Source organism: Coturnix japonica, chromosome Z (genome assembly GCF_001577835.2).
Source record: "Coturnix japonica isolate 7356 chromosome Z, Coturnix japonica 2.1, whole genome shotgun sequence".
Lineage (NCBI taxonomy): Eukaryota > Metazoa > Chordata > Aves > Galliformes > Phasianidae > Coturnix > Coturnix japonica.
Window position 1 is genome coordinate 21,306,918 of NC_029547.1, and position 25,409 is coordinate 21,332,326.

The 25,409-nt window shown below is 36.9% G+C and overlaps 1 protein-coding gene across 2 annotated transcripts in view; it reads left to right on the forward strand.

The window, feature by feature from the left end:
• Window positions 1-25,409, forward strand: part of RNF180 (ring finger protein 180) — a 64,616-nt gene that overhangs the window by 24,558 nt on the left and 14,649 nt on the right. For both annotated transcript variants that reach the window (XM_015848797.2, XM_015848796.2), the window contains exons 5-6: window positions 22,114-22,339; window positions 24,845-24,970. In XM_015848797.2, coding sequence (XP_015704283.1) covers window positions 22,114-22,339; window positions 24,845-24,970 — 352 coding nt within the window. The remainder of the gene's footprint in view (window positions 1-22,113; window positions 22,340-24,844; window positions 24,971-25,409) is intronic.

A 25,409-nucleotide genomic window follows, 5' to 3' on the forward strand; every position in this document is an offset into this window, starting at 1 on the left:
CAGCCTGTCCTTGTAGTGGAGGTGCTTCAGCCCTTTTATCATCTGGACCTACTCCAACAGCTCCATGCCCCAGAACTGCACGCAGTACTCCAGGTGGGGTCTCACAAGAGCAGAGTAGAGGGGCAGAGCCACCTCCTTTGACCTGCTGGTTGCATTTCTCTTGATGCAACCCAGGATACAGTGTGCACACATTGCACACATACAGTGCAAGCACACATTGCTGGCTCATGTTGAATCTTTCATCAACTGACATCCCCAATCCTTCTCCTCAGAGCTGCTCCCAAGTCATTCTCTCTCAGCCTGTATCTGTGCTTAGGACTGTCCCAGCCCAGATGCAGGACCTTGCACTTGGCCATGTTGAACTTCTTGAGGTTGGCATGGGCCCACCTGTCTAGCCTGTCCAGGTCCGTCTGGATGACCCAAACAGGCATTCCAGAAAGATAGCTGCCAGTGTCAAATACAAGATTAATTCAGATGAGAATGGTGGCAAACAGTGGCAAATGATTTTCACTAGGTATTTCCAATATTATAAAAAGTTAACTTTAATAGAGTAATTATACGTTTCATTTGTATGGCATTAGGGGAATTTTTGTTTTCTTACATGGTTGTCTTTCCTAATATCAATAATTTACTTTTTATGTAAATGTATATATATGTGTGTATATGCCTACTATAAATATCAGATCATCTCAAATCTGAGTGATCTTAGTGTTTTGAAGTATTTCGCTTAGCTAATTTAAAAGCTGATGTATTATTGGCTGGTGTTATGGGGAAGTCTGAATTATTGCGTTTCATTTGGCAGATAAAATAGTCCTTAATTGATTTATTTTTTTTTAAATAAAAAGTGATGTAGGCTTCTATCCACTTTTAAAATATCATAAAGAATATTTAATACTGAGTCTGCAAAAATCAGTATGATCAAACATAGAGTGCAGCCTGAAACTGAAAATGGGAAGCAGTTAGGAAGCTAAATGAAGAAGTTAAGTTCAGGTGATAGAGCTCAGACTGTGCCCTTCAGGTACTGGAAGGCCGCAATAAACTCCCCACAGAGTCTTCACTTCTGTAGGCTGAAGATCCCCAGCTCTAGAAGTGTACCAGTAATCTTTTATAAGGTGAAAAATAAAATATCAGATTCTGTTTCAAGTTAGTGTACGTGCTTTCCAGTCTTCTACAAGATTGTCCTTCTGAAATGCAAAGCAAGAAAAATTCATTGTTCAGACTGTTAGGTTATATGTTACATGCTTTTGCTGTTATCACAGGGAATTAAATATTCATTTACTGAAAAACCAAAGCAGTTTCATCTTATATTCTGAATCAACCTTTAATCAAAGCCAATGTCTGAGGTCCTTCTAACCTAACTTTTCAGATTACCATTCTTGACAAAGGTGGAAAAAAAGCAATCGAAACAATGTATATTTTATACCACTTTTTGTTTGTGTAACACTCAGGCATTTACAAGGCCACCAAGTATTGGAAATTTGCCAGTGCTAGAAATGAGGTAGGCAGAATTTTTTGGCATTGGTTTCTCAGATGTTTCATTGATATATTGTGTGTACTCTGAGAAGTGAACCTAATCACTAGATTTGGTGCCAAGATTTTTTTTTCCTCTTAGTTTGATAGGTTGTTGATCTTTACTTTTGCCTTTCAGTATAAATGTAAAACTTATTTCAGAACGTAGGAATGTCATTTTGTATCAGTGGTTATGAAGTAGAAGCTCCCATCTTATTACTTATGATTTAGAATACTGGACTTGGAAATCCAGGAGTATTCTGGTCCTATTTCTTATAATTCTTATAATTATGACCTTTTAGCCACCTTGTACTACTTTGAGTAGTTCTAGGTCAGGGACTAAAGCGTAATGGGTACATTTGTAATTGCTGGAAAAGAGCCCAGGAGTCATCCGTCAGTGTGAAGCCTGGTGGCCCTGGTCCTGGTGCAGTCTGCTTAGAGCACCTCTCACTCAGAGCAATATGACTCTGGGTCTGAGACCCAGGTGGTGCAGCACATTCTGAAGAGGCAGTCAGGTACTGGATGTTTCTCTGTCAGCTCAGAGTGTTTGAACTGATAGGAAAGGGCTATATGCATGCAAAGTGTACGTGCAGTGATTTTTACCATGTCAAATTATAAGTAGATGTTGCATAGCTAAGAGTCTGAGCTGAGCATATGGAATAACTTTTCAAATGCAAAATCTTAACAGTGTAGAAGAAGCTGTATCATCATTCTGTCTTTTCCTGTATACAAAAATTCCTCCTGCAAAAACTACATTTTTGTTACTGTTATTTGTTCACCCACCTCTAAACTGGCTTATTGATATATATATCCAGAATGCAGTGCTTCTAAGCACTTATCATATGAGAAAACTACAATAACACTTGAGCTTTTTAGAACTGGCAATATATCAGAAGTTATGTTTTGATTTTGCTATTTAAACTAATTTTGTATATTTGCAATTTAATTTGTTAATGTGTTTGTTTTTGTTTTTTTTTTCTATGCTTTTTTCATTTGCTTGGCATCTTTATGCAGGCATACCAATTAGTTCTGTATAGTCTTATCTGGTAAGGCCATTTGTTTAGCAATGGATGTGTAGATCATAGAAAGGGAGCTGCTATATAGATTTCATCTTTCTGTTACTGCCTAACAAACTAATATTCAGTTGCGGTATAGTTTTAACTACTGTGAATATTTTTTTCTTTAGAAATACTTGGAATTAAATAAAGCATTCATTATATGTAGGAGTTCACAATGCTTTTTTCTACCACTTAGGAAAACTACATTAGTAGTGCATAGTATGTCCAGCTGAATGCAGAGGTGTAGTTGAACTGTTTTCTGCTGCAGCTGAGCAAAGCTGGTACAAGCGAATTGTTTTCATGGTTTCTTGTAGTTTTTAAAGATAGATCTTTTTGCTTTTTAGATACTAAATTAAGAGCAGCACTTGGGAGGGCTTATGGTAACATTTTACATTAGAAACTACATTTATTACAGTTCAGTATTTGCTTTTTAAATATTATTTCAAGTCATTTGTTCTTGATATCAAGTGGTCTCTTGTGGTATTTAAAAAATAGCTGATGAAATGCATAGATGTACATAATGTAATGCAAGGTACAGTGTGCATAAACATTTATAATGCTTTTTTTATCTCCTGTAATTACATAATTGTCCACCACAATTATACAACAGGTGACATGATTCTGTTTGATTTAATATATGTTTTGGTACGTACATTTTAATATAGATTTTATTATGTATTTTATGATTGGCATACCTCCCTGTTCCTTATAGGATGCAGTCGTATGAAGAATAGCTAAACGAGTAGTATTTTCAGAGCTGTGGTAGGGTGATTCTGGTCAGCAGCCAAACACTCATCTTCTTTATCACTGTTCTTCTCACTCTGGGAAGGAAATAGGAGGAAGGCAAGCAGACTTGTGGTTCAAAACACTACGAGCTTAATAGAGGAAATGAAAGCTGCGCATAAAAGCAAAGAAAAAATGAACTCATTCACTACTTCTCATCAGCAGGCAGATGTCCAGCTGCTTCCTGGAAAGCAGAGTCTCAGCACACATAGTGGTTACCTGCAAAAAAAAAAAAAAAAAAAAAAAAAAAAAAAAATGTTGCAACCTTGAATACCCTCCCTCCTCCTCTCTCTGGGCTTCTATTGCTGAGAATAATGGCCTGTGACACAGAATATCACTTTGATCAGTTTGGATCACCTGTTTTGGCTGCATCCTCTCCCAGTCTCAAGCTCATACCAAACGTACTTGCTGTGGAGTGGGCAGAGAAGTTCCTCATTTCCTTATTGGTGATTTCCTTTTTGTCACACCTTTGTGCTTTTTGCATTTTCTTCCCAGTGGCATCTCTTTTTGAGATCTGAGTCTGTTTCATTACCATTTTGTGCCCCCCTTTATTAAACGATCTGTGGTTGAGTAACTGATGTTGACATTGATGGACTTCAGAGTTAATATTGCAGTCAGGCTTAAGAGGGGCAGAATTCACATCACTGAGTTTTTCTTTCAAGTTGTCTCTACTAGTTAAATTTTATTACTTTTGAAGGCTTAGCCACAGAATGAGCACTAAGAACTACTTTCTAGTAACAGAGTGTTGGGTACTAGAGGATTTGAGTTTTTCATGTGTGCTCTAGATATTCCCTAGATATTCGCTTCACACAGGCCTCTTTGCTTGAGGACTTCAACTTGCTTTTATTTGGAACCCAAAATAAAGTAATGGCATCTCATTGAATTCACTGTGAAAGACATAAAATAAAATGTAGCTTATAACATTCTTATAAAATAACCAGATCCTTGAATAAAATTGCTTCAAACATGCCCTGTGTTTGCCTGAGGAGCTGCCATAAATAGTCATCTAAAAATGATCACAGTTTATCAGCTACAAGCTTACATTAATGAGGCAAGCAATCCATCAGAGTCAAACTAAACAGCCTTGCTTTACTTTGTGTGCTTTGCTGTACTGGATCTTTTGTCTTTGACCGTTACATTTCCTCATCAGAAAAGACTTTTTCAGTTTTGCTAAAGTAGGTCACAGGATGCTGCCTACATTAAGGGAATAAAAGGGAAATTATTCTGTAAAAAGATTTAGAACATTTATATATAAAATCTATGAGTGCGTAAAATATTTAAAATATGCTAAAGAAGGATTCACTTTATCCATTAACCTAAGTATCAAAGAGTGATTTTTCCCAGCAAAGGAAGCCCTGTCTCATTCAGCTGCCTAAGATCCTGAACACATCTACTCACAAAAAAGAAAGCAAGCAAATATGGCATACTCAGTTGGGATCCTGGTGGTAAAGTGTTAAAGTGAAAGCCTCGCTTTTGAAGCTTGAATACCTCTTCTGGTCAATGCAGAGCTCTCTCTTGTTGTTTTTGGAGATCTTACATGGTAGGTTGAGTGGTATGTCCCCACGTGCTGTGTCCTATCCAAGATATCTGGGCAGTTCTGGTACATCCCAAGACAATATTAAGTGCTCCTTTTTAGATATCACTAGAAAGGTTGCAAGATCCCATTTGAGACTCTTGGATAATAGGGGATGATGTCCAACTAAGGTCTGCCCTCTGCTGAAGTTTTGCAGGACTATTTTCTCTCTTTTTTCCTACACTGTTCTAAAAAATGGAAAGCAGGAAATAGAGCCATTTATTAATTTCAGTGTAGATAATTAAAAATAAAATCATATTTAATGAATGGTAATAGTAGTGGGCAGCCTTATACTGTCATATTTAAACTTGAATTCTGTTGCATTTTTCAGAGAGGATTATGTTAATTCTGATCCCAAATTAGAATACAGTGTTTTGGCTCCTCCCAGAAAAAGAAAACTTCCGTTAATTTTGCATAACTTAGGGCAGTGGTTCATAAATAACCCAAATAACACTTTCTGATATTCCTTTTTTTGTTTGTTTGTTTTGTTTTGTTTTTTTAAGTGTACTGTTAAATATTTTTTGTTGGCTTATATTTCTACGAATTTTCAAACTCCTTTTTTACCTTCTTTGTGTCAGTCTGACAAGGACTTTTTAGCTGGAAGCAGTGATTTTTTTGTAATATGTTGTCTACTAATAATGAATTGTTTTGTATATTGTCAATCATAGTCAGGTCTGACCATGTGTTTTGTCATAAAACCTAAGTTAGGCCTGAAGTGTAGGGCAGTGTGTAAAACCAGATAAAAGACTTCCAATAAATATTTATTTCTTACTATTTATTTAAGGAGGGTGTTACTGCTTAAGTTAAGATTTTTAGGTAAGGTGTACTGGTAGTAAAATAACTTCAGGAGCTTGTGATCCATGGAAATAGATTATGATGTTTAAGGTGTTTTTTCCTCAGTTGCTTTTCAAAAAAAAAAATCATGTTTACTGTAAAGTAACTTTGGTTTTCTCTTTTTTATGGGCTTTGAGAGGGGGAGGAAAGGAAGAGGAGATGTTAAGTTTAGCAATAGCTAGCTTAAGGATTGGTTTTTGTTCTTCCCAATGTTTATTCCATTAATCTCTTTTTTAACTTAGTCTATATGTGGCTGCTAGTTGACTAGAATATTCTCTAGATAATAGCTATCAGGCTAGTTGAATATCAAAATTATTTATTTCACTCTATGTGATAGCCAGAAGTAAAAGCCCTATTTTAAAATTCTATCTATTTCTATCAGCTGTATTTTCTTGAAAAACAAAAATAATATTTAAGCATTTCCTGACATTCTTCTGCCAGCCTTTTCACCTTTTCATTGGTGATATTTTATTTCTGACTGCCATTTGCCACTGTGTTTTTGTTCTTTTTGCTGTAATTTTGCTATTGTGTTTTAATCTTCCTGCATGAGTGTGAGCCTTGTAAAGAAACTTTATCTACTATTCATTATTTGTGCATTGAAGCCAAAAAGGAAAAAAAGCAGGGAAGAAAGTAAGCTGGAAGCCTATTTGGGGAGGAACACAGACAAAATGTACTCATCAGATAAAATTATCAAGGAGTTGGATTTCTTACAGCTTAACAGAATGTGTCAGAGTATCTTCAGTTTTTGGAGATGATGTGATTAAAAATCTGTAATATAGTTACTGTTACAGTGCAGCCAATGCACATTTTCTTCTTACAAATACATTATTTTATCAAAAGTGAAAATGGGAACACGGAGAGCATTTAAGTTCAAATAACTTCATTAACAAAATACATTGCTGATTATGTTTTGCTAATAATGGAAAGATAATAATGAAAAGACAAATTCCATAAAAGCGTGCAGTATGAAAATGAATGTTAGAGGAATTACACAAAATACGTTTGATGGAAAGAACATCCTTGTCTGTAGAATCCTTACTTCCCGCTGTTGTCACGTTCTCAGAAATAAATACTTGTTAGCACAGTTTTTCACAGTCAGTTCATTTTGTTACAGCAAGAAAACAACCAGAAAAGTAATCATATTTTGCTGAGCACTGCAGTAGCAGTAGTCCACAGTGCCCTTCCCCTGGCTTGTCATAGCATCTCACATACCCTCTGAAGAGAGAGACTTAAGAGCATTTCTTAGGCCAGATACCTTCTATATCTTACGGGTAAGGTAAAAAGAATTTTGTTTCATCAATACCACTCATTGCCATAGACTTTATCAGGAGTGAAACCGATGTTAAAACAGTGGATCTAGAATCTCCTAAGCACACAGTCTCATTCTACATCCGAAGTACTGAGTGTTGGAGTACATTCTGTAACAGCTGAGCCAAATACATCTTTTGGTGTTTTCTCATCCAGCTTGTACTTTGCCAGACAGTTTCTGCCACTTCCATATTATCTAGAGGGCCATGTTTCTTTTACACAGAGACAGAAAAACAGAATAAATGTTGGTTTAAAAAATGTCATTCCTGACCAAATGGTTGTTTCCTTTACTAATAAAATGCAATGCAAGCACAAAAGGAAGTCCTCTATCGTTCCTGTTCAAGTTTTTTAATCAAAAAACCCAGTCTTGTAGCAATGTGTTGTTTAAACGGACACTTAAGACATAATCATTAGCAGGGTAGGACATGTATCATAAATGAAAGTGCACATAACATCTTAATGACAGTTGAAGAAGTACCATGTACCATGCCTTGCCTACTGCCAACAGATGGAGAGAATTCTCTGTGAGAAAGGGGGATATCTGGCAGTGCTTGTTGAAAGATTTCCATGTCAACAATCCGCTACTTAAAAATTGGGAAGCTACTATTTGTTGACTAGCTATACGTAAGTCTTATGTTGTAAAGACTTTGTTGCAAAGGAAATGGTGTTTGAGAAATGATGGAGTAAGTGATTAGTGGGTGATTTTCTTTTTATGTATAGACTCTCTCAATAAGTTATCAACTACTTTGAGGTTGCTAGTAGTTCTGTCATTTTGCAACTGATCCTATTTACAGTCAGTTATACATTTTAGCTCAGTAATTCTTAAATCCTTATGTTGGTGAATATGTTGCACTAACATTAATAGTTCAGTCCTACTTTTTTTAATCCAGGCAGAAAAACGTGAAATAAGCAGATGTTCAGCTCTATTTTCTATTTCATTATCCTATCTTTCTCAAAGAAAAGCTTTAAATTCTCAGATTTTTTTATGGAGGGATGGTGGATTTTAGTATTTGGTTTCTGAGAAGCTTTGTGAGAGGCTTCACTAGAAGGCAATCTGCAATACTAAATTATAACAGAGAGAAAAGATTGAAATCATTAGAGATTGTTATTCAGTCCCCTCAAGGCTTTTGAAGGAAGGCTTACAAGAAGGGAAATTTTGCCACCCTAAAATTTCAAATGTTCTTCTCATCTTCCTAAATAGCTTCTGGGAAAAAAGTAAAATAGGATGTGATATGCTGATTACACAACACGGATAATTCATGTCTTGCATAAAGTAGCGTATGAATGTTGTAATATCTGCACAGCAAATTGTTTGCTCTATATGGAGCTACATATTTTTGTAATAATTAGGACTTAAATATACATACATATGTACAAGATTTTCCACTTATGCTGGGGAATAAAAAATAAGCAGTAATTTCTGCTCTGTTTATAGAAAAGATTTGTATAACAGCTGTTTAAATAGAGTATCTGGAAAGAGGATTTATTTAAGTACCGGCATACTGACAATGGGCCCTTCTGAAGCCATCCATGTTCATCACTTTCAGACTGAGACATTTAATGGTTAAACAAGCTTTTGCACAGTTTGGATGACTGTATATGACTGTAATAAAATGCCAAGGAAAAGCACAGTGCTTATTGATGACAGCTGTCATAACAGAACTATAATTTTACTTTCTGATAAAATAGCATAAAAAATCAGTTGAGATTGTTTAATCAAAATGAGCATCTATATCTTATTTTCCAGAAAAGGAATATATGGTGTGTTTGGATGGCATTTTGTTCCTGGGGATTGTTCCTGTATTTTTTGTATCTCAGTTATCGGTTTGTTCGCAATTTAAAGAAAATCCCTTTGAGATTTTGTTATCATACCTGAAATGCTTGAGAAGCAAATTCCAAGATTCAAGTGTGATAGAGTATGGATTATTGAGTAGTGATCTTATTGCATAAAGAAGACAAACTAAGAGTGATGAAATCTGATTAATTTCACTTTTATTTATTTTCCTTGTATGTAAGTGAACATTGTACTTCAACACTGTTTATGGATGGAATCTATTTACATAGTAAATAATTAAATACAGATTAAAGAAGTCAGCCAAGATGCATTAAGTAGATGGCCTGATTGCTCCATGCAAGCTGATCACCCAATTGTTCCAATCAGTAAAGGAAACTTTGAAAAACTGGAACAATCATTGAACTGTCAAATATAGATTTAGATCCCTAATTTTAGGATGACGTATTTTAAAGCAATTAATTGCACTCAGTGGATCTTTTTTCTACTGCAGTATGTCACAAGCAACCTCTTGATTGTAGAAACGGAAGGTATTAGCATGTTCCTGAAAGCAGGTGTCCTGTTTGTACCTTAATTTGGGGGTGAGAAGGGGATATGCCCTAGGCCAATGGAAAGGACACCCTGGGCACCCAGCCCAGATGAGAAGTACATCACATTCCAGTGAGTACCCAGCTGGTCACAGTTGGGGAATACCATGATGCACATCCAGGTAAATGCATGCAGAACCATAATTAACATGCAAAGGTTGCTCCAAAAGTAATGCTCCCTATCTTACTTTGTTGGCTTATGAAAAGCCATTGAAGAGATAAATTTTGTTGAGATGGCAGTAGAGGTTGAACCAGTATTCTATTAGATTTGGTTGTCATGAGACAGATGGCATCACAGGGGCAGTATGGCAACATGATGTCTGACATGGAAGGCTGTATGAAGTACAGTGTGTCAGGGAATTACTCTATGTGGAAAAAAATGCACCCACTTACATTCACTGACATGTGCTGAGTATTCATGGGGACCAGTCAGTAGGTGTGAGCACAGTGAGGTGATGGCTGATGCATTTCAGCAGTGGCTACAGCAGGGTGAAAAACAAACCACATTCCAGACAGCTGTGCACAGCCATCACACCACAAAATGAGGAACGTCTCAGTTAGCTCATCCACATGAGTCAGCTAATGGTGCTGTCAATGCTGAAAAAAAGAGTTTTGTAGTTGAGAATTTGCTCTATTAAATAGTGTTACTGTGCTCTGTGTATCTGTTGTAGTTTCTATGAGGCTTAGTTTCAGGTGGGGCAGAATTATTTTCTTCTGAGTGTCTGACAGGACACTGTGTTTGGTTCTAGGAGAAAAACAGTGTTGATAACACACCAGTGTTTATGCTTGTCTGCTAAGCAGTGTTAAACAGAGCCAAGGCCATTGACAGCAAAGGGCCCAAGAGGCTCTGAGGGAAAAGAATTATGAGAACCAACATAAACCAGCCAAAGAGATGTTCCATAGCATATGACATCAAGTGGAAGGAGTTTCGAAGGGAGTGGTAGTTCATCTTACCCTCTTCTGCTTCTTGGGGGCTTAGCTGGGCATGCATGAGAGTATGATGAACAATTACATCAGAGTATGATGATTACAATTACATTAATGTTCAGTATGATGAACATTACATTACATTATCATAACTATTTTCCCTTTCCTTTTTTTTCTACCTTTTCTACTTATTAAGTATTTTTATCTCAACCTGCAAGTTCTATTTAGTTATTTTTTTTATTCTCCCCCCATCCCACTGAGAGGAGAGGGAATGAGTGAATGACTGAGTTAAACAATAACACCATGGAAATAAAATTGGAGGCATTACTTCTGGAGCAGCCTACATACATTGGTTACATTTCTGTTTTGATTCAGTGTTATGATGGAACTTAGCTAAACTATGTTCCCTCTGGTAAGAATGGAAAGAAACTTTACCCTCCTTTCCCTGGTCAATGCTGTAAGTCTGTATTATCATCATAGTAATAAAATTTGAGGGATTCTGTGGCCAAAGCAATACATGAGTGAAGGAAGGGTTGTGCTTACATAATGCTACTAAGTAAGCTGTGTGAAATATATGCAGGAATTCCTTGTGGTGAGAGTTGATTTAGGAAAACTATAATTTTGCCTAAAACATTGGTAAGTCATTTATATTCATTTCTTATAAATTCATATATATGTGTGTTCACATAATTTATTATGCATTGTATATTTCACGTCATATTTAGTAATTACATATTATATACTCATATATGTATGTATTCGTATCAGATGTATAACCAACCAGAAATTATGCATAGTTTCCATAATGGTATTCTTTTGAATGGAGTTGCAGTAGACTGTATTACACAAGTATATAGAGACTATGGGATGTAAAGCACATATGTAACTTGGAGCCAACAAATTCTATGAACAGTGAAGCTTTGGTAATAAACTGAAGATCTGTCAATTAATATTGTTGATTATAAAGCAGTGCCCTAGAAATGGAGATACGCTGGAGCTACAGATGGTTTGTAAAGGCTGTTCAGAAAAGATGTGGAACTCTCTCTCCAGACAGACCTCTTTTCATGTCATCTTCTCCATGTTCTGCCATACAGTGCATAGAGACTTATTTTAATGATAGGAGGAGGAGTTCTGCACAAAGGGGCCTTTTGTACGCTATTAACTGGGACTGTGTCATGCATCACTATAAATTGCTTTAGATTTATGCTAAATGACAAGGAGAATTTCAGATGCATTGTTTGATATACAATGACTGTATTTATTCAAAGCTGCCAAATTACAGCAGCACTTCTCTAAACACCCTTTCACAGGCATTTTAAGAGCATTTTCCTTGAAAGCGTAACAGTACATACTCTTCTACAAAGACTAGAAGTAGATGGAAAAATAAATGCATATAATTGTCTGTTATTTCTGTGCTGAAAATCTTTTTGTTATATTTAAAAGTTTTGTGAGACATAATACTAATATTTCAATTTTTAAAATAACTGTTTCTCTAGTTTTTATATGTGCAAACTGAGAGGATTGTTTCTTTTTACCATGTACAGAATGAACTACCAGCAGCAGAGAACTTTCCAGGTGTAGATAGCGATTGCTTTCTCTGTGCAGAATTTGCAGACTTCTGGGAATTAATTATTTTATCATATTATTTGAAATACTAGTTGTTATAAAGATGAGTTATTATTAACATTTGCTTTATTGTTACGTGTGGCTTAACTAATTGCTATGCCTGGATGTTCTCTGCATATTAATATCTGCTGTGAAGCCACGTTTGCCAAATTAGCTGTAATGCCTACATTATTCTCCTAAATTCCTGCATAAACAATATGTATATTTAATTAAATGCAAAATAAAAGAAAAAATGAAGATAAGCTTGCACTTCTTCTATACTGTTTTAGAGGTGAATATAAAGACATTAGCAATGAAATTACTGTTATTCAAGTACTTCAAGTAATATGTATTCCAGTAGTCTACTTCCAAATTTACCTTAGTAATTAAATCGTTCTAGTAGGAAAAATAATTTTATTAATCAAATGAAATAGATCTCATCACCTTCAAGGGGTCTTCATAAGAGTTATGTTTGTAGGTGTTCCCTTAACAATAAATTTGATTCTCCTAAGAGAAATTTCCAAGAGGATAATAATGCCAATTTACATTTATATTCCAAAAGCTTAACAGTTCATTTATTTCATAACAGGAATGAGTTAACAGAGTCTGTCCAAGATTCTCTACAAAAAATGCGTAAATAATTTCAAATCCATCGTAGTAGGAAGCAGATGCTTGTTAATAAGGGAGATGTACGAAATAACCAGGTGCAAGTCCATTATCTATGTGGGTTGCTTGTTTTAACCTGATTAAAATAGTATAAATCAGTAGTACATTAAAATACTAATTGCCAGTTCTGTGAGGTCTTTAGTGGAATAAAAAGATATAGCATTAGATCCTTTTCTCCTCCTTCACCTGTATGTGTGGGATTTGGCTTTTGTTTTTCATTTCTTCCACAGAGTGTGTGGTTTGTTTTCACTTCAAATTTTATTCTGTCCAGTAGGTTTAAAAATTTCAGGCTGATTGAATTGCTGTGCCATTTGTTGTAAGATGTATTTTAGGCTTTTATTTCATTGTCTCCTTTCTAGTTTTCAGTGTCAGTTTTAAAATGTGGCCTCTCAGACTTGGGTATTATATTCTAGCAGAGGTCTCAGTAATGGTACTGAATTTCAAGAGTCTTTAAAAGCAATCTGAGTAGACAATACAAGGAGAAATTTCTTTGGGGCAATCACAAGCTATTTTCTTTAAATGATTTTCTATACCCATGTTTTCCCTGTGGGTATGAAGGCATCCTAGCATTCAGTAAATATGTGAGGAGTTTTTTGGCCCTCCAAGGCTCAGTAGAATTGACAGATTTGTCATCTCCCTGTATCATCCATTGGCAGCACCTCTGACCTGGTGCCATTGTAAATGACATCAATGAAGGGGCAGCATGACATAAGTGTAGTTCCTTTGCTCTGGACTCTTGACTTCTTGCTTAGTGAATGGTAAATAATGTCCAGTATTGTTCCGGTGTTTGTAAGTACTGATCCAAGTACTGATCCAATTCTGTTAATGATTTCTAGTTCATAGTTAACACAGATGTTTCTACTCAAACATTTTCCAGCGTTATTTGTATTTTGGGATGCACAACAAACCTCCTTTGAAATCATGAGAGGTGATCTCAGAGTATCTCTCAAAGAGTCATTGCCTATGCATAGCCCTGCCAGAACTTTTGATCTTTACTCCTAACTGTCATTAGAAATCTACTTAATTTTCTCAGCTGAGTTCTGTGCGTAATAATTGAGTAAACTAAATGTGGTGAGAAATATAGCTTGCCTATGTTGCTTAGTATGTCATCATTCAGTATTAAGAAAGGTTTGTAGACATACTATTGTGGTCATCATTATCCAAAGAAAGAAAAAAAAAACTGAGATTGATACAGTAAAGTTAGTTTGTGCACAGATATTTGATTAGACAAATCAAATCAAGCATATTTGATTAGGCAGGTTGCTAGAGCATGGGGAAGAAATGTGGGATAAGGATGTCTTTTCAAATAAGTAAAGTAGTAGCCTTCGTGAATAAACATAACGTCAGAATAACTTTCATTTAACAGAGAGAGAAAGGGAATTTGGGTGTTAAGGAAGGTATTGTCTTTAAGAAGAAGGAAGACAGGTAGTATATTATTTTCTCTGAAACATAGAGAGGGTAACTGGAGGTTAGAGTGCAAATATCTGTTCAGAAAAAGCTGATTTTCACTTGTATTGTTTATACATTTATTGTTGTCTCTTTAAAGCTTCACATATTAAAAGCATGGGTGTCTCATCAGTACTTACCTTAGAAGTTAAGGTTTGCAGAGCACTTCACCAAAGGAGATGGAAAACATCGTTGCCTGTAGCTATTTCTAAATGACAGGATAAAAATAAATATGCTGCTTGCTTTAAACAAAAGTTCTCTGTGGCAGAAAATGTTCCTCAGTTGTTTCTCCCTTGAGCAGTTCATACAACCAAGTGCAGAAGAGAGAGTCTGAAGAGACAAGAAGGCTCCTGGTAGTAGGCAGCTCTACAGAACTGCTTAAGTTGCTTTCCCATGCTTCGAAGTTTTTAGTTTGTCTTTGGATCTCCCTAAAATGTTGTATAGTAGAGTGCAGGTAGTTCAGAGTGAATTATTGATTTGTACAGATATGTAAGCTGTGGGCAATGGTGTTTGCACCCTATTATGATTCATATCTTTTAAGCTTAAGTTTGCAGGCATCCTGAAAAGATGTCCTTGTATATTCATCATAACAGTCAACAAAAATAGAGTGCTTAAAGGCACACAGTCCCCAGTGGACCTTATGGCCTGATTTGAAGGAGTTTTTGCTAGGTTAGTTAGCAAGGATGTATGATTTTTCCTACAATATTTTGGACTTGATTTGTTTTCTATTTGTTTCTGATCAATTTAGTCTGCAAAAATCAGGTTATGTAATTTCTGATCAAAGCAACAACATATTAATGCTCTTATCATCACTAGAAGTTGTTATGTGAATAGGTAAAGCCTACTTTCCTATCTCATCTTATAATTAACATATTTGTTCCTCCTCCTGTCTATGATCATTTGCTGTTTCTTTACTCTCTCTACGCCTAAGTCTCCCAGCTCTTATTTACAGATGTTAAAGCCTCTTATGCTACTGCTCTCTTATACCGTATCGCCGCTTTGCTCTTCCAAGTCCTCATTGTAGACACCTACAGACTTTCCCACAATAATCACAGAGTCACAGAATGTCTGTACTTGGAAGAGACCCACAAGGATATAGTCCAGCTGCTGGCACCACATGAAGCTACCTAAAATTCAGCATTTCTTGGGCTCTATCGGGTTGGGCTGTGACCACTCCTTTGGGCAGCCTATTCCAGGGCCAGTCCACCCTCTGGTGAAGAACCTTTAGTCTGGTACCCAACCAAGCCCTTCCCTGATGCAGCTTCATGCCATCCCCTCTGGTCCTATGACTGTCACCATAGGGAACAGATGAGCAGCTGCCCCTCTGCTGCCTACCAGAGAAAGCTGTGGGCCATCATGAGGCCTCACCTCAGTCTGTTCCAGGCTGAACAAACCAAATGACCTTGGCTGTACCCTTCACTATCTTTATCGCCCTCCTTTCAATTCTCTGAAATAGTTTTAAAGTGATGGCACTCATTTCAGTCTGTCAATTTTTATGAATTTTTCAGGAAGCTCTACCATTGTATTGGATTTAGTTACAGTTGACTAACGGGTTTCAAAGCTGTTCTGGGACAACCTGACAGATACGGCAATCTAATTAGCTGTATTTTTGTAGAAAATTAGGCTGAAACAACAGATGTTTCTTTTCCAGTAATAGCCAAAATATTTATTTCTTCTTGATCTATTTCTGTGCAAAAGAGGATCTATATTAATTCTTTCAAACTTTTCAGACTGTTAGTGTGTGGTTCTGATTATATAATGTGAATGAAGTCTTTAGAGCTGCAAATCACTGTGGTGTCATTTATGTTCAATTTATGAATAGCAGGGAACAAAGGAGCAGGTTTCAAGAGACCAATGGAGACTATGCATTCAAAATGTGAGGTACCTAAATGTGCAGCAAATTAGGTCTTCCTCCTAGTCTGGAAATGCAAGAAAGTGGATTTCTGTATTATTCTCTCACAGACCACTGTCCCCATTTCAAGGTACTGTTTGAGGTACTTTACATATAAGAAAACGGAGAAGTATTTGCTACTGCAAAGAAACTGGTTTATACACCTTTACATTAAGCATGCAAGGACAGAACAAGATTTTTTTCCTCCTAACAAATCTACATAACAGCTAATCTGATCGCTACATATGTCATTATCTGGAAAAAAAATGGTCATTATATTATGTTAGAAATGCAGTCTGGAACGGGATCTACAAAGTTTATGGCAAGGATGAAGCTAAGTAAGAAGTTTTGAGTGTATTTGATGAGCTATGCACTAATCATGTATTATTCCCTAGTCTTCGTTCCACAGGGTTCTCCATCACTCTCACACAATCTCATCCAATGTAATGCCCAGCTATTTCATAATGTGCATTACTAGACTTTAACCAGCACTTCACTCTGCTAGGAGCTTTTCTAGTCCACCATACAGCACAGTGCTGTGCTTCTCAGCACTTCCCATATACAGATTATTTCTCATTCTTAGCACCACAACACTACAAAATTGTCATATGATAAAATTGTGTCCAGGCTGAATGGATTACCCCTGAAATTTTCATCATGGAAGTTACTGGAGAGTCAACATCATTCTTCTGTTTTAACTCTTTAAAGTATTAGAAAATATAACCCTGTGAGGCATGTATAGTCATATTCTATTATCATTTCAGGGCAATTTATTGCTACATTATTACACACTCATAAAAAGTCAACTGCTAATTAATTTGGACTTATATTGCATTGCTAGAGCATTCATAGGTACCTTTATATTTCTGGTTAAAAAGTGAAACATATTGAAAACATTCTGTAGTGTTTACTTAGCTTCAGAGCCCTTCAAAAATCCACCTTTGATCATTAATCTTTGCTGGCATTATATATATATATAGTATACATCTATATACATATACATAAAATGCACTGGTGATTTGTTGTTGTTTTATGTTTGTTTTTTTCCCAGGTTTTATTTCAGGCAGTTAATTTTTTCAATTCAGTGGAATGCAGAACTGATATTTTCTTCATTATCATTCTCTGTAATTATGGACATTTAAAAGAACTTCAAAAGCATTGTAAATTGCTTCATTTAAAATGACGTTTCTCTTAAGGCTTACTCTTCACTGTTTGTAGTCTTGGTGCATGTGTTTTTTCTTCACAATGTTTGGAGAAGGCTGCAGGGTGACCTCATTGTATCTAAAGGGAGCCTTTAATCTAGACAGGAGTCAACTCTGTGAAAGGGTAGATAACAGCAGGACAAGGGGAAATGGTTTTAAGTTGAGGGAGGGAAGATTTAGGTTGGATATCAGGGGAAAGTTCTTTACCAAGAGTGCTGAGGTGCTGGAACAGGCTGCCCAGAGAGGCTGTGGATGCCGCATCCCTGGAGGTGTTCAAAGCCCTGGGCAGCCTGCTCTAGTATTAAATGTGCAGGCTGGTGATTCTGTGTGCAGCAGGGGGGTTGGAGCTTGATGATCCTTAAGGTCCCTTCCAACCCAAGCCATTCTATGGTATTATGATTCTATGATGTAATACTATGTTTTGGCTTTGGGAGAAAAATCCACTGTTTTAGTTGTTGCTGACCAGCAGCTACACAGAACCAAGGATATTTCAGCTTTTTGTATTGTCCTGCCTGTACAGGAAATGGGGAGCTGTGAGGGGACACAGCTAGCATGGCTCACCTAAACTGGGCAAAGGAATATTATGTAAAGTGAAAAAAATAAAGAAAAAAATACAATAAAGAAAAAAAAAGAGAGACTTCAAAAATTGAGAGTAGGTGCCTGAGGGTGCTGCCAGTGCTCAGGGACTGGCTGGACATCAGTCGGTGGATGGTAATTGTGTTGTACAACATTTGTTTTGTATATATACATAAAATTATTGTTATTTTCTTTTTCTCTTCTTTTTCTGTATTAGTATTATTTTTTATCTCAATCCACAAGTTCTACTTCATTGTTTTTATCTCAATCCACAAGTTCTACTTCATTGTTTTTATCTCAATCCACAAGTTCTACTTCATTGTTTTTATCTCAATCCACAAGTTCTACTTTGTTATTCTGGGGGCTTTTTTTCCTGCTTTCTCCCCCATTGCACTGGAAAGGGGAAGAGATGGAACTGTTGTGTGATGCTGAGTTGTCTGCTGGGTAAAACTGCAGGTGTTGTTCTGATCATACTCCCAAATTTTTCTCTCAGTTTTCTTTTTCTGGTAGCACACATACAAAAGGTTATCTTGTTAAAGTCTAACCCACTAATTTAGATATTTGTCATTCTTAGTATGCAGAGTAAATCTCACATTAAATATCACATTGTTAATTGATATCTGTTTTCTCTCTGAATGTGAGACAGAATTAACCTCTTCCACATAGTTGAGCCAAACTACATTAGACTCCTTACGTTCAGCTGATGTTGTTTATAAACAATACAAGCAGAATTTGGTACTTTGTTCTTCTGTTATTTTATTAATGACCTTTTGCTATCTATCCGTGAAGTATTAGTGATAATAGTCAGATGATACTATCAGTTTTAGCAGTTCCCAGGAGACTTGAAAAGTCTTAAGTTTCTGTGGATTCTTACCTTTCTTTCATTTCTTAGTGGTAGTATTGGGTTTGTTTCAAGGTTTTTCTGGTAGTATTTTGCTGTCTTTTCATTTTATCACTGTCTTTGATGTCTCTGTCATTTCTCAAATCTGTCTGTATTATAGTTCTGCAAGAGCAGTGGTCTGTCTTACAGTTGTAAAGATCTCAAGCACTGAAGCTCTCCCTCTAATTCAAATATTCAGGCACTGCTTAACTGCAGATGAAAAATGGTAACCCTATAAAATATTTGCTCAAGCTTCTCACTAGCGTTTGGAATTTGCTTTGATTTAGCTTTGCAGTTCTAAAATAATGCAGTGTGCATATATAGGTCTTTTGAGAAGAGGGGCAAAGCAGTAGAAATGATAGCTCTTCCTCTGATCCGCTAATCAAATTGCTCATAACTGGAGTCTAGTTGGGGCGTTAGGGTGATTTTTATGTGCTTTCTAATTGTAAATGGCTCAGAGATTCTCTTGTCTGTTCTTCTTAAGCTGGTTACAAAGCCTCTGAACTAGCAATTACACTTCAATTCTCAGCCATTTTGCTTCTAGCTCCATCATTTGTTTAATTGCTTCATGGAAAATGTTTAACTTGAAGCCTGTGAGAGAGATAGCTCAACTACATGTCATGTATTTCCTCTTGGGTCAGCATTCATCAAAACCAGTCAGCAAAAATTGCTTCCACTCCACAACTTTTGGGTTTATGCTAGCTTTTAATTATGATTTTATCCTAAAGTGGCAGAGTACTGTGGGTTGGAGCTGGGACTGCAGGGATGTTTTTTGTCACGACATATCAGAACTTCTTTATTTCTACCAAAGTCATCTGTGTCACACACATATCAAGCTGTGACTACACTCCTTGCTTCCTGTGCCAGTGTCATTTCCATGTTATGTCAATGAAATTGTATTGTGAGGCTTCCTTCATTTTAGAATTAGATAGCAGCAGTCACTTCATGGTGATCTTTTACCATGTCGCTCAGGTGTGGGGTATTTGTGCTGTAAGTATAGGGACAGTCTGGGTTAAAGAGAATAATTGGTGTACTGCAGTGCTTCTAACACTGTTTTGGGCAGGCTTTCCCCAGAATATGACACAGTTGTTTTCGTGCAGCACAGAGCTAGAAATAATAGTCCCAGGCAGATTACATTGGCTGTGCATCAGGACAGCCTAGTAAATTTCAGTACATGCAATGTTTTCTGGACCCATCTCAGACCTGGAATGGAGAAACCTGGAGTAATAAACGCTGAGATAAGAGTTACAAGAGCCACATATGTGTTGACACTCTGAGTTTCATGTGATCTTATGACTGGAGAAAGTGCTAAATCCAAGCAGTTTCCATGCACGTAAGTCACAGCAGGCCAGAATCTCTATGCACTTTGGCAACTGTTCTGAAAACAGGTCACGTATAGCAGAGAAAGTCTGGTAAGACTACTACTTACTAGAGCTGATAAATTCTAGGTAAATATTTTTTGTGTTCTTAAATGCATCCCACAGTATAGATACTGTTAGAGCTTATTCATTATTTTTGCAGATGAGTGTCCCAGTCAACAGCCGTCTGACAGTAATGAGAGAACACAGAAATCCAAACCAGTAAGCTATAAATGTAATCATCCCTGAAATCAACATAGAGACTCTCATGTCCACAGTAGGGATAAAATAATAGTTATTGTTAGTATTTGCTATACCAGCATCAGACAGTGGTTGTCTGCTGTGGCCCACAAGTGTCGATAGTGGCCCATGAAACGTACAACTAGCAGTCAAGGAAATTAAATGCAAATCAAGCAGCTACTTTAGCACAAAGTAATATTTATTGAGTAGAAGTGTATCATTAGGTATTCTAAATATCAGTATGTAAGGACTGCTGAAGAGCTACCAAGGAAGTAGATGCAGAGCAGTGCTTGAGAAAGGGGTATTATATATATATAAAAAAAACTTTCCTTATATTCAGTCTAAGTCTTCTCTCTTTAGTCTGCAACCATTTCCCCTTGTCCTGTCACAACAAACACTGCTAAAGAGTCTCTTCCCTTCTTTCTTAGAGGCCCCCTTTTGATGCTGAAAGGCTACTGTCAGGTTTCCCCAGAGCCTTCTCTTCTTCAGACTGAACAGCCCCAGTTCTCTCAGCCTGTCCTCGTAGGAGAGGCATTTCATCCCTTGGATCATTCTTGTTCTGCTGACCACAATTCTTTTGATGCAGCCTGAGCTGGTTTTTTGGGCTTCAAGGGTACACTGGTGGCTTATGTCCTGCTTGCTATCCACCTTATTGGCAGGGTTGCGAAGCCTTCGTCAACAAGTTCTGCTTGATCAGATGGCCTTCGGTAGACACCAAGACACAAGGTTCCCTTTGCTGTCTTGATCTGTAACTCTCTACCAAAGCTTTTGACTTGCTCATGGCCATTCAGAGATAATTCTTCACACACTATTCCTTCCTTGATGTAGAGTTCAGTGTCTCCCCTCCTTCCTTGCCTCTCCATTCTGAACAGTTTGTAGCCATCAATAGCCACATTCCAGTCATGGAAATCATCCTTCCAGGTTTCAGTGACAGCAACTACATCATGGTTTTCTAGTAGCACAGTGGCTTCCAGCTCCTCCTGTTTGTTTCCCAAGCTGCATGCATTGGTGTAGAGGTACTTCATCTGGGAGCCAACCTTTTTGCCTTCTTGGAGGTTAACTCTGATTCCTCCAAAATGTTTTTCTTGAGTTTCCCTATTACTTTCTCCTGTTGTCTCAGTGGTCCCTGGCTCATTCTCATAATATTTCATGTGTGCTGCAGCATTTCCAGCACATGTCAGGGCAGCAGGTTGAGACACCTGCTAGCACCCTGTCCCTCTAACCCAGCTATGCTGTCCCACACCTTATTATGAACAGGCTTACTATCACCTCCCTCCACCTTCAAATCTAGTTTGAAGTCATGACATTTTACGATGTCAAGTATGCATACTGGAGCCTGCATCCCTGACTCAACTGAACCTTCTACTTTAAGGTTTGGTTTCTGCATTAAAGTAATAAAATTGTGGCTTGCTTCAAATTTTGAATCAGCATTCATGCCAAAGCATGCACTTTGCAAATGACTTCTCAAGTGAAGAGCAATGTCCAGGTTATTTTTAGTTTTAGATTTTAGTTTTGTTTTGCCTTTCTTGTGAAACTATCCAGTTATTTTCTTAATAAAGTCATAAGAATATTGTTGAAATTTATTTTTTAAAAATGTGACTGCAGTGCAGCTGTATTCAACATTGTTGCTTTTGTTATTTCTTTTTCTTTTTTTACTGTCTCACATGATTTTTGTTCTCCTTCTATCAGAATACTCGTGGCATTCCTTTCTTACCAATATGTTTCATCATCTCATTAAAATTAACCTTTATTAAAAATTAATATTGCTAACATGTACTGACATCTTAACCATTATTTAAAACACTTTCCCACTGATTAGTTTATCCAAAATAGTTATGAGATGAGCTGTGAAGAGATGTTTTCTTTTTCTTCTTCCAGACTGCAAATGATAATCTGCATACAGACGATGAACCTGAACTCAGAGGAGATAAGGAAAGCTATCTCTGTGCAGTGTGCCTGGATATTTATTTCAATCCTTACATGTGCTACCCATGCCATCATATCTTTTGTGAACCATGCTTAAGGATGCTTGCCAAAGACAATCCAGCCAGCACTCCATGTCCACTGTGTCGCACTACAATTGCCAGAGTCTTTTTCCAATCAGGTATCAAATTGAAAGTTTTTACAGTATAGAAAATTTCTTCTAATTTTTCATTTGTGTGTTACAGAGAATTACAGAATGTTTGATGTTGGATAGGACCTCTGGAGATCATCTACTCCAGCCTTTCCTGTCTGAGTAGAATCCCCTAAAGCAAAACCAGAATTGTGTCCAGATAGCTATTGAGTATCTCCATTTCCTGCACTCAGTCATCTTTGTAGTAAAGAAGTTTTTTCTTGTGTTCATTCAGAACTTCCTGTGTTTGAGTTTGTGCCCTTGCCTCTCATCCTAACACTGGCCCCTGCTGAGAAGAGTCTGGCTCAGTTTGACAACCTTTCTTCAGATTTCCCCTGAGCCTTCTCTTCTCCAGACAGAATAGGCCCAGCCCCTTCAGCCTTTCTTATAGAAGAGATGCTATAGTCCCTTCATCATTTTAACTGCCCTTTGCTATGCCCTCTCTTAGAGCTCCATGTTTCTCTTGTACTTGGGAGCCCAGAGCTGGACACAGTACTTCAGATGAAGCCTTACCAGAGAAGAGTAGAGGGAGAGGATAACTTCCCTCGCCCTGCTGGCAATGCTGTTCCTCATACAGACCAGGATACCACTGAGCTTGACCACAAGGGCACACTGCTAGCTCACAGTCAACTTGACGTCCACCAGACTCACATGTCCCTATCCACAGAGCTACCTTCCAGCAGATTAGCCCCAGACTAAGTCAGTGCAGGCAGTCATCCCACCAGGGATGCACTACCCCACATTTGCCTTTGTTGAATTTCAAGAGATCTGAATAAATATCTAGTTAAAAGTGTAGTATACAGTCATAAAATCAGTTTCTTGTCAAAAGAGATAATAAATTGTGCAGTGAGTACACCCAAATTCATAGAGAGCAAAATTTAGTCTTGCTATCCATTGTGAGGATTTCTTCATATTTAACTCTTTCTAGGACTGTTCCATGCATGCTTAAACCTTTTTGATATTTGAAATGATATTCTGATGATGAGTAATGATTGGCTTTTATAGAGCAGCATAAATTAGTCTTTTGTACCTGGAGCTTTAAAAGGTAAATTCAAATACTGCAAATGAAATTCCACTACCATAAAGTATCTCTGTGGTATCTGGAGGACTTTGCGGAGCTTCAAACTGTATATACACAGTCATAACATAGTGGTCCAGAGGAGGGCAATGATGATGATCAGAGGGCTGGAGCACCTCCCTTATGAGGACAGACTGAGAGAGCTGGGGCTCTTCAGCTTGGAGAAGGCTGCAAGGAGACCTTGTAGTGGCTTTCCAGTAACTGAAGGGGGCCTACAGGAAAGCTGTGGAGAGGCTTTTTATAAGGCATGTAGTGTCAGGATGAGGGGAAATGAAAAATGGTAGATTTAGCCTAGATATCAGGAATAAGTTCTTTACTGTGAGAGTGATGACACTGGAACAGGTTGCTTAGTAAGGTTGTTGATGCCCCTTCCCTGGATTTGTTCAAGGCCAGGCTGGATGGGGTTTTGAGTAACCTGTTCTACAGGGAGGTGTCCGTACCCAATACCCATAGGGGATTGGAATTAGATGATCTTAAATGGCCTTTTCAACTCAAACCATTCCATGATTCAATGATTCTGTGATTCATCTGTCCTGTTGCCTACATCAAATGAGCCTTTTCTGTCTTTTCTATCCTTGAAAATAAAAATTGCAATGAATAAAGTGAAGAAATAGTACATAAGCTTTTTTAAAGGTCCTTGAAGGGCTTTTTCTTTCTTTTAAGACAAGGAGTTGTGGCAGCAGCTATATTATTAGTATTTATCTGGAGACATGACGTTTAGAAGGTATAACCTTTGTTAAGCAATTGAAACTGTGGGTTTTTAAATTTTTTGTACTAATCGCTAACTTGACAACTCTGTCTGCTATCATCAGGTCAGTTCATTTTTGTAGTAGGAAAATGTTGTTACTTTTAAACTTTATTTTCCATTCTTTTCTTTCTCTGGATGAGTTAGTTTTCCCAGATTTGAGTTGCAGACCATGTTATCAGAAAGTACATCTTCTTGAGCTAGTAAGCTCCTAAAATTTTGGGTTATTGTCAACTCTTATAACCTGTCATTAACCATTCTATGAATGTTCATTAATGCTGTATTTTAAATATGTTCAAAATAATTTTTAGACTTTTCCCTTTTCTGCATTACCATCTGTTACTGAGTGACAGTGTTATAACAAAAACCAACACGAGCTGAGAATTAATACCACAGTCAGACCAATAGACTCATAGAAGTCATCATAGGCTTGTAAATTGAATAAACTGATCTACAATGTATTCCATTTTGTTAGCATTTTGCATCATCTTTTCTAAATGTTTTTTTCTGAGAAAACAGCGTGTTTAAATCTTGTTCTTGCTATGTCTGGGAAGTAGGATTTTTGATTCAAAAATCTTGAACAACTCTACTTCACAGTAGACAAAGCACTTTTATTGTGTTGCATAGCCATATACAGCATTTATACATATGTTTTTCCCATTAATTATTGTAGAATTGAACAACTCTACCAAGTCCTTTTTCCCTACGGAATATCTGAAGTTACAAGAAAGCTTTCAAAATTCTAATTCTGCAAAATGGCCTCTACCAAGCTGCAAGAAAGCTTTCAGAGTTTTTGAAGGTAAGAACATTGCTTACATATCATTTTGGACAAGAATAATTTTTAGACTTTGTGTCTGTATTTGTTGAAGATTTTCCTAAGCTTCGTTTTGAACACACTAGTTGAAAACAAGTCTCTAGCTGATCTGTGCTATAGGAAACCAGCAGTGGATGATAGTTGTAATTGAGTTAAATTCCCCCTCTGTAATTCATACCTAGTATTTCGAGTCTAAACATATACTGCAAATTTCAGAAAGGCAATTTGTGTGTATAAATTTCTATTTGTTCTTAAATCTTTAATTTTGTGCACATTATGAGGATAATTATATGTGGTTTCCTGTTTTGACAAAATATGTGGCTACAAGGTGGAAGAAAGAAAATTGCTCTTGATAAAAATTACCAATTTGGAGTCTAGCCAATAAAGACAACCCTCAATAAGTCAGTCTCTTTTATTAATAAAT